This window comes from Centruroides sculpturatus, unplaced genomic scaffold, assembly GCF_000671375.1.
Source record: "Centruroides sculpturatus isolate CEXI.00-Female unplaced genomic scaffold, Cexi_2.0 scaffold154, whole genome shotgun sequence".
Lineage (NCBI taxonomy): Eukaryota > Metazoa > Arthropoda > Arachnida > Scorpiones > Buthidae > Centruroides > Centruroides sculpturatus.
Genome location: NW_019384392.1, coordinates 840,842 through 857,796, shown reverse-complemented (window position 1 = coordinate 857,796; position 16,955 = coordinate 840,842). Strand labels below are relative to the sequence as shown.

The window sequence follows — 16,955 nt, the reverse complement described above, 5'->3', positions numbered from 1 at the left end:
TTGAAACACCACCACAATTCAATAATAAGTTAAACAATCATCAAGCAAATCATCAAAACAATTTAAAACAAATTAAATTTTCACTCTAAATTTAGTTACCCTTTATAAATTTGGTTTAATTGAAAATTTAACATTGATTTAAATAAATAAAGAATAAGTAACCAGTATACATTGTTCAATTAATCTTTAATAAAAGTGAATTATTTTTAGCATCAGAAGGTATGACTTCATGAATTATATGATTCCAAGATACAGAGTCATATCTTCTCAATTTGCATACTGCTTGATTTTTTCTACTTTGAATATTTATGAAATAAAAGAAATATTAATTGTAAAATTGTTTTATTTATAACAACATATCAATTAATAAACTGAGTCACTAAATATTGACAAGTAATCATTGACAAATAAAAAGATATTTTTCCAAAAAATTTATTATTATTGAAAATCTAAAATAGTTACCTTGCAAATTAAGTGTTATATTAGCATTGCTTTCTCCTAAATCATTAACTGCATTACATCTGTAATTACCACCATCTTCAGTTGTTGGGTCCTGTTTAAAAAATGTTATTATTTTTGTTAATTGTTATTAACATTATAGTTATGAAGGAAAAACAAAGAAGGAAAATACAGTAGAGTCCCGTACAACGCGCAAATAAAGCAAGCAACACTCTCGAATTTTGTCGATCAGAGGTATACGTTTTTCAACTTATAGGCCANCAGTTGTTGGGTCCTGTTTAAAAAATGTTATTATTTTTGTTAATTGTTATTAACATTATAGTTATGAAGGAAAAACAAAGAAGGAAAATACAGTAGAGTCCCGTACAACGCGCAAATAAAGCAAGCAACACTCTCGAATTTTGTCGATCAGAGGTATACGTTTTTCAACTTATAGGCCAAGGTTTAAACTTTCATAAATTGTGTGATAATGCAAGTTTTGATAATGGGATTTCCTACAATGCGTAATGAATCCCCTGCGTTGTACAAGACTCTACTGTAACAATTTTTTAAAATTTCTTGTAGTATATTTTATTGTTCTTTTTCTTATAATTCAATTTTTAGAGCATCATTGAAAAAAGATTGTCAAAAAATAAAGTCATTCTAAAGAACAATACAGTAAATGAATATCATAAAATGCTTTTTTTCATTGCCAGACAATCCCTGGAAGGCTGTATTTTATTACATTTGAAAAAAATAGATCAAAGTGACTACTAAATATTTAAAAATATTTTTTACAAATAAATACTTCTGGGAAAACTGCAACTCTATAGTTTTTATAGGCAAGTCACCACTGATTCATATATTTTCCTAAAGGAAAAAAAAAAAAAAAAAAAAAAAATACATGTACTGTACATACATTACATAGTATTATTTTTGTGGACAGATTAGTTTAGTAAAAAGTAAAATTAAAACCAAAACTATGTATATATAACAACTAAAACTAAAGCCTTTATTTATCCAGTAGCTTATTTATTTAAACACACATTAATGAATATTTTTGGCTATCTTCATCAGCTATCTTTAAGTTAAATAAACATCTAAAACAGAACATTAAATAGAACTACCAAATAGAACATTATCATCAAGAATGTTTCATGAATCAGTTCCACTCATGGTTTGAAATTATTGCCATTCAATTTTTGTCATACATATATAAAAATGTTTAGTTACATAAATTAATATAGGCTATAATACAACCAAACAAATCTATGAAACAAGTTACAACAAAATAAAATCTATCATAATTTTAGATTTAATAGTTTGAATGAGATGATTATATTTATGGCAAAAATCAGTGCTTATTCATCTTAGTGGTACAACATCTACCATGCACTGTCAAGCCCGTTGACATTTCAATGATTCATACTGTTGTAATATACAAGATGTTTGTACATTTCAATAATTTCTGCATACTTGCTGATATCAGAGTCTCTGATAGCTCTGATCATAAAGGCTTCATCCCACCACACTATGTGTTTTTCCTGTGTGGTGAATGTAGTATCATGGAGTTTCATTCCTTCTTGGTATTGTATTGGTACTTTATTCTTGAACTAAGGTGCTTGGATATGTGCCCTATGTATATATAGTCTTGGTGGAAATGATTGTCTTTAGCTGGGATTGTGTACATACCTACTTCATCTTTGCAGACAAATGGTTTTTTGTATTCCTTATTGTGCTGTATATTGTAGGATTCCATTTGTGTTCGTGATTTCAAATGGTAATTCTTGCTAAGAATCAAGATCACAACCAACCATGTTTTATTGTACAATATATATAATTAAGACTAATTGTAGCATACCAACATTTTTCTCTGGGCATACCAACAACAGCTATGACCACTACACCACAATGCATATATAAAAAGATGATGTACTGTCTCCTGCTATTGTGCAAGCAGATACCCTAATGTCTGAGATACTAACTCAGGATCACTTATAAACAGAATCCTACCATATAGCACAACGAAAAATGACAAGAACCTTTTGGTCCCCAAACATAAAGTGGGTGTATATGCAATCCCAGTTAAAGATAGTCATTTCCACCAAGTCTGTAAAGAAGCATCAATATGATACCAAGAAGGAATGCAACTCCATGATACTTACTGCATTTGGCATACTGAAAAAAACATAGTATGGTGGGATGAAACCCATATGATCATATTCATTAGAGACCCTAACATCAGCAAGTATGTAGAAATTATTGAAATGTACAAACACCATGTACATGGCAACTGTATAAATCATTAAAATGTCAATGGGTTTCTAAGTGCATGATAGATGCTGTACTAATGGTACATTAGGATGAATAAGCTCAGTGTTTCCATGTGAAAGAACTTATTGTTTAGACTTTATTTCATTATGTTGTAACCTCTGTTTTATGAATTTGTGTTTGTTCAGTTGTATCACAGCCTATATTAATTTATGTAACTAAACATTTTTATATATGAATGACAAAAATCAAATGACATTAATTTCAAACCATGAGTGGAACTGATCCATGAGACTTTCTTGCTGATAATATTCTATTTAGCAGATGTTCATTTAATCAAAAGATGGCTGATGAAGATAGCCAAAAATGTTGAAGAAATAAGCTGATGGATAAATAAAGGTTTTGGATAATAATACAGAATCCAGTTGTTTGAGTAACAGATTTAAACTAAAGCTAAAACAACATTTATATGTATTTCAACATTTATTTTCAATATCAATAAAGTACTATAAATTATTAAATGTTCATCATTAATAATATGCTACACAAATATGTCACACTAACCTTATACAGCTTTGCAGTTAATTTTTGAAACATAACACTAACATTTTTTATTCACCCTACGACCTTCAGGTGTTCTATAAAAATTTTTCTGGTGCGATCCAAGTTCGATTTTTGAACTGGGATTACACCAGAAAAATTTTTGGATCAAAAACATTAGTGTTACATTTCAAAAATTAACTGCAAAGCTATACAAAATTAGCGCAATGTATTTGTATTTATTATTGCTTTGTTCATCAGATGGATTTAATATGCTACAATATTAAAAAATACAAATAATAATTTACAGATAAGTAGAGATATAAATTATTGTAGTAATTTCGTTATTAAAAAAAGCAATATAAAAAATTTTACAATGAAACACTAGAAAATATATTTCAGAGTATGAAAAATTTGTTACATATGATATTTAGAATTCAACTTAAAAAGAAAAAAATAATTGATCATTATCATTTAAATATCTTCAAATGTTTAATTATCACAATTAACTAAAATTAAATGAAACTAAGGATACTTTGATATAATTCATTTGATTTTAAAACATAGTATTTTGTCTATATCAAGTAAGTGCAGAAAGAAATATTATTTCTTTTTTGGCAAAATGATGAAAATTAATTGTCAAGTAAAAATATATCATTTAAAAATGAAACAAAATAAAATTTGATTTTAGTATTAATAGTAAATAATGTTATATTTCTTAAATTAAAATTATACTTATATAATCTAGGTAATTCTTTTTATATAATTTAACAATAAGTAATTTAAACTGATTTCTGTTTATAGAAATATATTACACCAAATATGTATGATAATCATAAATTCTGCATACCCTAATTTCTAAAGATAGCTGATATAAATCTGTTCCAATTTCTTTCTTTATTCCTTTATGGCGTTTGCCATCTTTTATTTGTTTGCTTCCATGATACCACGTAATTTCAGGATATGGTTTAGCTTCTAAAATACATTCTAACACTAGTGAATCGCCTTGTTGCTTAATTGTAGGTTTTTTAGGAAATCTAGGTGCTTTTCCTGGAAGCCTATTAAACAAAATTGATTAATAACAGACAAAAACTAATAACTTTTTATATTATTTTAATAAATCAAAAGCTTGATTATTTATAATTAAATTAATTGTTATATTTCACATTTTTTATAACATATAAATGAGATTTTTATATAAATTTAAATGTATTGAAAAATTTTATTCTCTAGTATAATAATTTTTTAAGCTCTTCCTGTTAAAGAATTTTCCAATTGTATCAAAAATCAAATATAATCATACACTTTTTCAGATTCTTAACTAATTTTTTAATACAGAAACTTAATTTTTTCAATTGATAATGGATATTGTTGTTGTATTATAATAGAGAGGTTGAGGCAGACGTTTTAAACGTGTAAACGTGTAGGACGGACGTTCGGTATTTTTATTTACTAATGAACTTATTTACACATAAAATCTAATATGATGATAAAATTATAATCTGATATGTTGGATTAAAAAAATTGATATTTTTATTTCTTTCAAATATGATTTTTTATTAAGTATATTATCAAAATGTTGTGTTATGTGTTAAAATGCTAAAAGAAAAAGATTAATGCACTTAAAAAATGTTTTAAAAACCTTTATTGTAATTTAAATTTATCTATATTCTGCATTATTGGAGAACTTTATATGAGCAGAATATAAATAAATTTGAAAGGATGGGGATTATCTCAAGTTCTGTTTTTATTTATTCTTTACATTATTAAAACAATGCCTATTGCCAAGTATGATTTCCATCCAATAAAATAACAAGAAAGTAACAATTTCCCATTAAACCTACCAAAAATAAGTGATTACAGTTATAACTTAAAATTAAATGTTTTAAAGTACAAAGTGATTCTAAATCATTGCTGGTGTTCCTGTAGCCTATAATTTTTTTAGCAAAACAACATTTCTTACAGAATATGAAAGTGTAGCTCAAAAAATTTTATTTGACAATGTTCTTTCCACATTGATGTCTGTGAATAATGTGATGTCATACTTCAAAATGACAATTGTTTAGAGAAAAAAATGTACATATTTTAGTTTTTTGAAACAAAATCTGTTATCATAATGCAACATTGTTACAAAACTCAGTATGGAAAAGACCCACCTTCAGATAATGCTATCTGACAAGGTTAAAGCAATTTCAAAAGACTAGTAGTGCTCAGCACCAAAAATGAACAGAAAGATCAAATACTTTGCTGGAGAAGTTTGATCTTTCTGCTCCTTTGCAGGAAAATGTTGACTGAATCAAGAAAGTGCTTTCTTGAAGCCCACAAAAATCAACTAGCTGAGTTTCTTTTCAATTAAATACATTGTCCAAGGATTTCTTAATATGCATTTTCCCAAGCACTAGATTGGGCATGATGGATCAGTTTCATTATCTCTATGCTCACCTAATATTATAGTATTTAATTTATTCCTGTAAGAATATATGAAGAACATTGTTAATAAAATCCCTATGATTCCTTCAATGAACTGAAGCTGAGTTGTGATGTGATAAAAATAGTTAGACTGCAAATGCTATAGAGAATTTGGAGCTATTATCACTCTCTCATATTTCACTGTCTGAACCTTTCCGAGCTGATTCACCTGTATCATTTGAACATTTTGCACTGATGTTGTATTTGTACAAACAAGTAGTACTACTACAACATTAGTGAAAAGCAGGACAACTGTTCATTTTCAGGGTCACTTAAACTGCTGAAAATGAATGTTCATGTATATATATATATGAACAATAGTCATAATTCATATACCCCAACCAAAATCATTGACAAATTTCCTTTTTGATTTCACTGCTTCAATTTATAATCACTCTGTATCATAAAATTTAGGATTTTTTTTTCATTTCTGAAGATTATTTAATAATTTAATTAAGATAATTTATTCAATTATTGTATTATTAAATTACTGAAAAAATTATTTTAAATATTCACAGTATTCATATATAAGATTATAATGTTTACATGAAATAAGAAAAAACTGAATTATTTCATACCTTCAAAGTTCAAAGTTATCGTAGCTTGCCCTTCTCCATGTTTATTTGTAGCAACTACTTTATATTCTCCACCATCTGTTGAAGTTACTTTTGATATTTCTAGTGCTGCTGTATGATTATGTTTATCAGAAGTTAAAACATATTTATATCTTCCACCATCTTTAACAGCTTTTCCAGCTTGTAACCTGTATACATTAATATTTCTAAAATCAATAAAATATTGCATTGTCATCATAAAATATAGTCATTTAACACATTTATAAACCCACCATTGCAATGTAGGTTTTGGGTCAGCAATAAGCCTGCATTCAAATATAATTTTATTGCCATCATCTGCTTGTCGGATGATAGGTTTTTCAGTAAAAGTTGGTTTGGCTCCTTCAGAAGGAACAGAGGTTTCATCGGCTAAAAGATATTTTAAGAGTTATAAACCTAAAATTTATGATTACAAAATATTCAAACAATAAAAACTCAATATTTTCCCATAAAATTACTGTAATGAGTAATATTAAAGTTCCAACAATAAAAAAACATTTAATCTTGTGGTATATCTATAATTGTAATTGTAAAATTATTGAATAAAAATTTATTTGTTTACTTAAATAATTAAGTTGGAAAAATATTTAAGAGTGTGAATACTATGTAATGTTAAATATTACAGTAATAGTAATTTAATAATAATCATCATTTACATTCTTCTATAAGTAATTTTTATTAATAATTATTGGCTTCAGACTAATATTTTCTAAAAAGTTTCTTATAAATTTAAATACAGTGGTACATCATACTTCAAACAACTCTAACTTTGAATGNAGGTTGATCCCAACTTACCGATTAAAGTAAATCGACCGACATAACGTAAAAAACATGACACTTTTATTAACTAGCAGATTAAATTCTAACTCCATCTTACAATGTTTTTTTTAACGAGCGGTATCACAGTTCGTGGAACGTAGCGTAGGGTCGACTGGTCGTCTCGGCAGCTAGTCCAGAAGTAGTTCATCGGCTAACGCTCCGGGCAATTTACCGCCTTACAGAAATGTTGACTATTAGTTCGCGACAAGAAGAAGTTCGCGACCGCAACACACTGCATAAATGCTAACTGTTGTGCCCCCAAGTTGCCTCTCACTCTCACTGTGAAACAACTCTTGTATTATGCTTGTATGTATGTGTTCAGTGCTTTATTCACTTTATTTTTGGTGTGTTTTGTTATATCAATATATATAACCCATAGCTATTAACCATGGCATCCAAGTTGGAAGCAATGAAACCTAAGAGGAAGATTGTAGTATCAATGATTGAGGTGAAAAGGGATCTTATCACAAAGGTACATATGTGGCAAATTTGATAATTGTATTTAAGATGCTGAAGTCGATGGTGTGCACTATTCTTAAGAACAAGAAAGTAATAAAAGCAGCAAATGTAGTTAAAGGTGTCATAGTGTTGATCTCCAGGAGATTGCATGTTATTGAGAAGTTGGAAAAACTCCTATTAGTATGAATAAATGAGAAGCAACTGGCTGGTAATATCATTTCTGAAAGGATTATTTATGAGACAGCCAAGAAGGTGCATAGTAACAGAACATCACCAGTCCTCACTAAAGTACCATAAATGCAATTTTTATTTTATTATATACTATTTACATATTTTATTTATTTTTTCATGTTTAATTTATTATTTAGAGTATTTAATTGTTTTATTTTTACCTTAAATTATTTATATTTGCTATTTAAGTTTATTGAAATGGGTATTGCTTAGTAACATAGCAAAATAAAAAACTGTAGAGAATGTCAGAGAATAAATTCACACTTTAAAAATCAACTCCAGCAAAAAGTTTAATGAAACAAATACATTATTTTCAACCTAATTTGATAGGCCTTCATCATTCCATAATAGAACAAAATACAAAATTTAAGTACAACAGAAATAAAATATAAATTAACAAAAATAAGATAACATAAAAAATAATAACAAATATTTAACAAAATAAAATAAGAATGAGCAATTATTTATTCTGACATCATCACAATGCCGAGCTGCAAGTTTTAATCATATTTTTAATTTATTTAATTTAAATTATATCCTCTCCACCTAAAATAAGTAGTGGCTTACCCCTGTACATCATACTTTTCCTTTAACAATAGAGTCGTGCCAGTCATCTAACACCTTCCAGGGAGAAATTTTGAATTGAAATAACATGACTTCTGGTTTGCATTGCAAGTTTGTATATAGTTATCGGGGCCTCCTGTCCCTAAGGTTTCCATATCTGGTCTTGGATTTCATTTATCTAATTCTGTTCTCAAAATTAAGAAAAGACAGACAAACAGATGGACGGATAACAGTGGGAATTTATAGGTCTAAAATTTTTTTCAAATTGCAGCCCAATAACAATAAAATAATAATGTAGAAGTTCCCCATTAAAGGAAGTCAAGCTAGAGCTTATACAGACACCTCCATGTGGTAAATAGCAAGTTTGCATTTCTGTATCCCTGTAATTAATGCAGGGATAGCTGTCTTCTCATTTAACCTGTACTTTTTTGTTGGGTAGCATAAGCTAACCAACAAAAAAGTACAGGTTAAGTGAGAAGACACTATATTCATCAGACCAACTAAGGACATCAACACATTTAGGCATTAAGAGTCCTAAGAAATATATAAAGTCAATAGAACTTCCACCTGCATTAATTACAGGGATGCAAACTCATTATCTACTGCATAGAGGTTTCTGTATAAGCACTAACTTGACTTCCTTTAATGGGACACTTCTACATTATTATTTTATTATTATTATTATATTTTGTTATTTACTTCATTTTGTTAAATATTTGTTATTAATTTTTAAATTATATTACCTTGTTAATTTAAATATAAATTAACAATATTCAAAATAAATATATTTTGAATTTAAATTTTATATTTTGTTCTATTCTATTGGTATTTATTGAATGTTCTGTTTATTCAAACACATTCTATTTTGTAACACTCAACTGATGAAGACCCTTCAAATTACATTGAAAAACATTCTTGTTTCATTAAACTATTTTCTGTAGTTGATTTTGAAGGTGTAAATTTATTCTCTGGTGTTGTTTAAGGTCTGAGAATGGATTAATTCACTTAATGGATAAAACCAAACCAGTTTTATCCATTAGAAATAATAGAAAGTGAATTCAAATGATTCAGAGTTCAAACAGCAACCTGGAATGAATAAAATTCAAAGTACAAGGCACCACTGTATTTAAGTTTTAATACTCACAATCAAAATTAAGACTTATAGTTGCATTGCTTTCTCCTAATTCATTTTTTGCTGTCACTTGATACTTTCCAGCATCTTCAATTGTTACATCTTCTATTTGCAAAATAGAATGAAATGCATTTCCATCTTTTTGTACAATATTCTAAAAAATTAAACAATAGATTTATTAAATTTTTAAAGTATAAAATAACTAAATGCATTTTATACTGCAAAAATAATTTTCAAAAATTTGCTGATAAATGTTATATAAAATTAATATTTAGGGCAATCTGTAACTAAGTAAATTTTAATAATTTATAATATACTATGAGGTGTATTCCAAAAAAAGGCCAAATGGTTATAAAAACAATAGAAACACTTTGCTAAAAGTTTATTATTGGTTACAAATACATATGTATCCCTTCCTTTTTCTATGTAGTCACTATTTTTTACCAAGTATTTTTGGTACTGTGAGAAACAAGCTTCTTTATGCCCCCTGCATAACATTCCTGCACTTGTGTCTCAACACAAATGCAAGAACAGGTAAGTCACTGAGTACAAGGTCAGGTCTGTAAGAGAGGTGATCAAACAGTTCCCATCCTAATTCACTGAAGAATTATACAATATCCTTATTTATGTATTAGGAACATTTTCAAACTTTTAAAAATTATCTTATGTTCCTTTCTTATATTCCATTTTAGAACTCTCTGACCTGATGAAGATCTAAGAAAATCAAAATATTAATTATAAATGCTTACTGGAAGTAATTCAAGGTTCCTCTGTGTCGATTTATATTTTGTATTTGTAAGAATTGACATTTGATTTGATAAAATAAAAATATTATAAAAGTAAATGCAAGCCAGTCCATGCCAGTTATTTTTGGATGGCTTCTGTGTGTATAAAATTTATTCTAAATTTTTTTAATTTGAAAAATTCAAAAGTGCATCCATTGTATTTCAAAATGGAATTGGAATAATTAAATATTTCTTAAAACACTGCAAACATTACAAAAATTATATACCATACGAAGTGTAATTTTTGTAGTATTTCATTTATATTTTTAGTTAAAACTAGAATTGTAATATACATATTTATTTTTCCAAGTATTTTTTTAAATATAACTACTATTTTGTAACAGTGATGGTATTTATTTTTGAATAAATAATTGTAACTATGTTCTTCACAAATTACTGGAGTAATTAATTAAATACAAACAAAACCTTTTATCCAGTAACAGAACTTCAATGAAAATTTCAAACGTTTTCAGCCTTCACCAAGGCCTGCCTCAGGTTTTTAACAAAACCGAATTCCTAAGTTGAATATCAGAACGATAATGTTCGAAAATCGAGTTTTTAAAATTTTGAATATCTCATCACATAAGGCTAATTTATACAGTTGATTGACTAAAACTGTAAAAGTGTGATCATGTGATCCATACAAATTTTTAAGCTGTACATATTGTATAAGATGAAATTATTTTGGGTTAACTTTGCTCAACTCTTTCATACACTTACTTCCATGCATGCACCACTGTATTGCAGTCCTTAAAGTTAATACAATTGCCGGTTAGACTGGCTTTATTTCCAATGCCTCCAAGCTATGAATATGATCTGATTGAAAGGCATGCTTGATTAACTTGGTGTTCTGGAGGTCCACATGTACTTCCAGATGGGTGGCATACATGGACAAAGCAGTGGTATGCCTGTTGTTCTCAAGGTTGTACTGATGTTCACATACCCTTTTATGTATTGATTGTTTGGTTGAGCCAATATAGACTAAGTCCCTTTGGAATCTATTGTCTCTTAGAGGTATAGAGTGGTAAACTGGGTAAACTGTAAATAGTAGGTAAACTGGGGCTCTGGTTTGATCCATTTTATCTTTTGCATTGTGTAGCAACTTGTATATTGTATCAGATCTCTTGTATGCAATTTCTGTACCACTCTAGCCTGCAATCTCTTTGTATAAGGATTTCAAATGTTGATTGAACTGTACTGTGGTGTACCTGGAGCCTGTGATGTGTTGTTCATTTCTGTTAGCAGCAGACTGGGTGTTGGGACCATTGTGTGTGGCAAATTGGTTGGTGTAGACGCGGGCTAAACCATGTACCAGATCTCTTCTGTAGCCATGTTTTACCACTATATCTTCAATACATTGTAATTGTACAATGTTGTAATACGTTGTGCAATTTATGTAATATTGCTTTGTCATGCATGCTCATCCTATGACCTTATATCTCAAAAATGAAGTAATAGACCCCAATTTTTTATTACACTTTTGGATTCCTCATTGCAATTAATGGTAAATGGCAAAGTTTAATTGAAATCAATCAAGATTTTGAGAACAAACACAATTCTGTAAGTCATATTAGAAGAGGCTTCACTAATGCTCTGTCAAATATACTGTAAAAATTTTTTGCCCTTTTTTTACATTTTTAACAAAACATTGATTTACATATTTGCTCATTTTGATTGCAATTAATTAATATGTTGAAAAAGTACATAATACTACATATTTTACTAAAAGTCACTATGATATTTTAATGAAATAACATTATGGTTTCTAGGTCTGTAAGAGTTAAATAAGCTATATTATATTTAACAAATTTGGTATAATCTATTATCATATCAATACCTGCAATTACAAAAGTACATTTTACTGAAAATTTTATTTTAATATGTTATACTTTATCAAAATATTAGTTCTGATCTTTGAACACAAGGAACATTTCTCAAGTTTCCCTTTCCGATTTTAATAACTCTTATTTACCATATTTACTTGAATGTAAGATACACTTTTTCAGTTTTTAGTATCTCTGAAAATATTAGGTTGTTCAGAAAGTAAGTTCATTCTTTTTATCACTAGACAGATTAGTCATATTTTTCCCGCCATTTTCATTCTAAACCGTATTATCATTATATATTTTGACAGCTAGCATTTTAAGGCTTACTTGTAAAAAATTTTGTTTGATTTTGTGCAATTGTTTATTTTTTGTGTCCCATCAAATATGGAAGATCGAAAGCAGCATTTTTGGCATATTTTGCTCTTTTATTACCGAAAAGGTAAGAATGTTGTTCAAGTGAGAAAAAATTTGTGTGACATGTATGGAGAAGATGTTTTGACAGAATGACAGTGCCAAAACTGGTTTACAAAATTTCGTTCTGGCAATTTCAATATTGAAGATGCACCACGTTCTGGATGGCCAGTTGAAGCCAATGAAAACAAAATAAAGGTACTGATTGAAGCAAACTGCCAAATAACAACATGTGAAATCACTAAGAGATGAAATTTGTCAAATTGAACTGTTTATGATTATTTGAAACAAATTGGTTTCGTTTCAAAGCTTGATATATGGGTTCCACATGTTCTTAAAGAGGGATGCTCTCTTTGGTGGGATTTTAAGGAAATTTTTTTTGGAGCTTTTACCAGACAATTTAACAATTGATTCGAAAGTGTACTGCCATCGAGTAAACAAATTGAGTAATATCATCAAACAGAAAAGGAGGCCAGCATTGATCAACAAAACAGGTGTAGTGTTTTACCACGATAATGTCAAATTTCACACAAGTTTGGTAACTCGTCAGAAACTGCCATAACTTAGATGGGATGTGCTATCACACCAACCATATTCGCCAGATCGAGCACACTCAGATTATTACTTGTTCCGGTCTATAAAAATTTTTTTTAACTGTAAGACATTTACTTGAAATGACAATGTCAAAAATCACTTGGATCACTTTTTTGTAAGCAACGATCAAAACTTTTATGAATGTGAAATCATGCTACTACCAGAAACGATGACAACAGGTATTTGACCAAAATGGTCGATATATAATTCAATAAAATATTTATTTATTATAAAAATATTGTGTTTTTTTCCACGAAAAAAAAAACGAACTTACTTTCTGAACAACCCAATAGAATGCATCTTAGATTTGATTTAATACATTATGATTATAGACTTCTAGTGTCATGTATTATTTCTCTATAACTAAATCCATTTCATAATTTTAATGATTTTATTTGACCAATATTCATAATCTAAATATATAAAATTACTTGCCCTGACTGACTGACTGATTGATTCATCATCACCCAGGGCAAACCGCAAAACCTAAAGGTGAAATTTGGTACACAGAGTATGTCATGGAAACGCACACTAAGAAGGGATTTTTCAAAATTCCCCCGCAGAAGGGGAAAGGGAGAGCATTAAGGCTTAACCAGAAGAAAGGCTTCTACTGTACTATTTTAGATGCAATTTTTTGTTTTTAACTGCGTTTAGTTTCATTGAGTACTTAGGTGTATTAAATTGACAACATTTCAGACATTGTTATAAATATTTATATTTATTTTGATATTTTAATCAAATGTTCGAACTGTTTTAAATTCGAATTTGTTATTGCATACTGGTTTGATTATAGAACGATTGTAAACATTCCAGAAAATTGGTCAAATTGAAAACAGTTCGTTTGATTCTCAGCAGTAGGTGTTATATAACAATTACTATGGTTGTTGAAATACTGTATATAAATGGTGTTCGCTTGCAAAATCCGCATGGGCAAAGTTGCGGGTAACAGCTAGTAGTAAATATTTAAGAGGTCACCTTAGTTCAACCTCATTATTCTATTACAGTAATGTCATAAGTGTTTGGAAGAAAATCTCAAAAAAGTTGTGCAACACTCTTTTAAAAAATATTGCATTTCTGACGCTTAAACAATAATGAGGATGGTTGCATTTAGAAAGATTAGATCCAATTGCAGAGTGCAACTGAAAATTAAATGATTGTATTGGATCGAATGTGGACTCTTATATTCAAGTACAGTAGAGTGTCGTTTATCCGAAAGCCTGTTATCTGAAAGATCAGTTAACCGAAAGCATTCCAGTTGGCAAATTTAAATTTTTGCTAGTGCTGTGGTGCTGCAATCTTTGGCTATATCTTGGGCTACTCCAATATTTTTTTGTTGGTGTGTGTGTTTTAGCTGGCAGCACTGGCACTTTTGTGTGGTGTTTTTCTGAGGACTGTGTGTCGTGCTGAATCAAACGTTTTTGATAATAGATCAACTTCTAAAGTATATATTTTTGGTTTTTATATTTTTCAATGTATTTATTTTGTTTGTAAAAAATAAAGAAATAATTTTTAATGATACAATAGCCACAATTATTATTTTAAAAAGTTTACATTAGTCTTAACATTGACGAAAATTCAACATGAATAGACATGCAACGGAAAAAAATTTCAACATGGGATAGGTTAATATATTTTTTCATACAAAATCGGTTATCTGAAAAATAAGTTATCCGAACAACCTCAGTCCCCAATTGATTCGAATAAATGACGCTCTACTGTAAATACAATATGTTGTAAAGAATCATAAACTAAGAGAGAGATACAGTAGAATCTCATTTTAACGGATCACTCGAGCCACCAAAAATCATCTATTGTTCTGAGAATCTATTATATTAGATTTCCATAACTAATGATGAATGCTTAATGTGTTTGAAAACGTTTTTATGATATTAAATAACTGATGATGGATGCTTAATGCGATATTAAAGAATTGTGCTGGACATTTAAATGGTTTTATGTTTTATTAAATTAATCAAATTCCCATAAAAATCTATGGTAAATCGATAATCAGTTAACAAACAATTCGGGTAGTGAACACAGTCTTAGAACGGATTATGTTCATTAACCGATCACCCACTGTAGTATATATGACAAACTTTCATTACTGAACTTTTCGTTTATGTAACTTGAACTTACCTTAAATCTTCCTTTCGTTTCAACCAAAGTACCATCATGGTACCATGAAATTGAGGGTTTAGGTTCGGCTAAAATTCGGCATTCGAATAATAAACGTTTTCCTTCGTCTTCTTGTCTAATAGAAGGTTTTTTAGCGAATGTCGGTGCAACACCGTCGATTTGACTGTCAAATATATTAAATATTAATTGATATTGACTAATAAATTTACAACATAAATTATTGATGATAATATATTCAAAAAACAGTTAGGTTCATATTAATACTATCAAACAATTAAATGTACTTTAAATAAATAAATGTATTCCAGTGGCGTGCCATCATTGGAAGCAGTGGAAGCACCGCTTCCCTTGTATTTTCTAAAAAATAAATACATATTATGCAATTATTTTCATATAAATAAAATTAATATTTTATTATAACCACATTATGTATCTTATTACAAATTTCTATACTATATGTGAAAAAAAATGATAAGATTGCTATTGTATATTCAAATATTAGTGGCGAAATGGAAGCACTGTATTGTCAGCTTCCAAACAGCCAGATTATACTCATTTGCACACATGCTTTACAGAGCACCAACCTCACCCAGTTTAGCTGGTAAAAGCTACACACGTATAACGCTTCCAACGATTCTATCCAAGACCGGTTCTGGGCTGTTGCTGCCTGCCTGCTAGATATTTGGCCACCCTCGCCCAATTATATGAATCACAAGTAGATTTATAACTTAACCCAACCGATAAGAATTTACTGGTATGTTTTTATAATAGTTCTGTATAGGAGTTTAAAAAAATCCATTAAAATATTTGATATTTTTATTCCGCTCTCCCATCTTATATTACTTATGGATTTCAAACACGTACACTGAACCAATATAATGTGTGGTATGATCGACGAACAAAAAACAAACGTTTTCAAACCTCTTCTAGGTTCTTCCTCAGGTTCCTTTAGATTTTAGCTCGTAAATTCGATATTTCAAATAACTTCGTTCTTGCGATCGAACAGTTCTTTTTTAAAAGATGTGTCGCGCATGCCGTTCAAACTAACGACTGCCGTCAACGAAAGACATTAACGAATGTTGTTTAAATAATTTCTTTCTTAAGATCGAACATTTCTTTTAAATTATCCGTCACGCATGCGTGACATGTCCGCTTGCTCGGAAATAACGAGCAGTTAAAGCGTGTTATGTATCAACTCTTGCCAGGCCATCGACAAGATCATCTCCTCTTTAAAATTTATGCACGTGGTTTCGATAGAGGATTTAAAGATGTGCATCGCCTCTAACCACTTGAGATGTTCATTGGGAGGCGCACCGAGGAGGAGATTGGTCCTATTAAAGTCAGCAACTATGCCCGGGTCTGTTGCGTATGTAGCGAGGGCCGTGCTGGTTCTCCCGTGACGAATGTCTGCCTTATGCTCCTGTATTCTGACACCTATGGATCTTTTAGTAGAGCCTATATATATTAAGTCCCTGTCGAATCTGTTATCTCTCAAAGGGACACTATAGACCCCCGGTCTTCTGCTGGGGTTAGGAGGGTCCTTCCCATTCCTTAGGATGTTAAAAATAGTAGGGCACCTCCTGTAAGCAATACTGATTTGGCGCTTCTTGGCGATCTTGTCATATATAGATCTTACATATGGGTTAAAGGTGACGGGTATACGTTC

General features: G+C 29.5%; 1 protein-coding gene across 1 annotated transcript in view; it reads right to left on the bottom strand.

Annotated features, from left to right (window-relative positions):
• The window catches only part of LOC111618250 (muscle M-line assembly protein unc-89-like), a 180,555-nt gene that overhangs the window by 112,858 nt on the left and 50,742 nt on the right, over positions 1 to 16,955 (bottom strand). Inside the window, exons 4-9 of the mRNA XM_023359735.1 lie at positions 15,290 to 15,452; positions 9,550 to 9,691; positions 6,566 to 6,701; positions 6,292 to 6,481; positions 4,100 to 4,318; positions 463 to 553 (exon numbers count right to left, since the gene is read on the bottom strand). Coding sequence (XP_023215503.1) covers positions 463 to 553; positions 4,100 to 4,318; positions 6,292 to 6,481; positions 6,566 to 6,701; positions 9,550 to 9,691; positions 15,290 to 15,452 — 941 coding nt within the window. The remainder of the gene's footprint in view (positions 1 to 462; positions 554 to 4,099; positions 4,319 to 6,291; positions 6,482 to 6,565; positions 6,702 to 9,549; positions 9,692 to 15,289; positions 15,453 to 16,955) is intronic.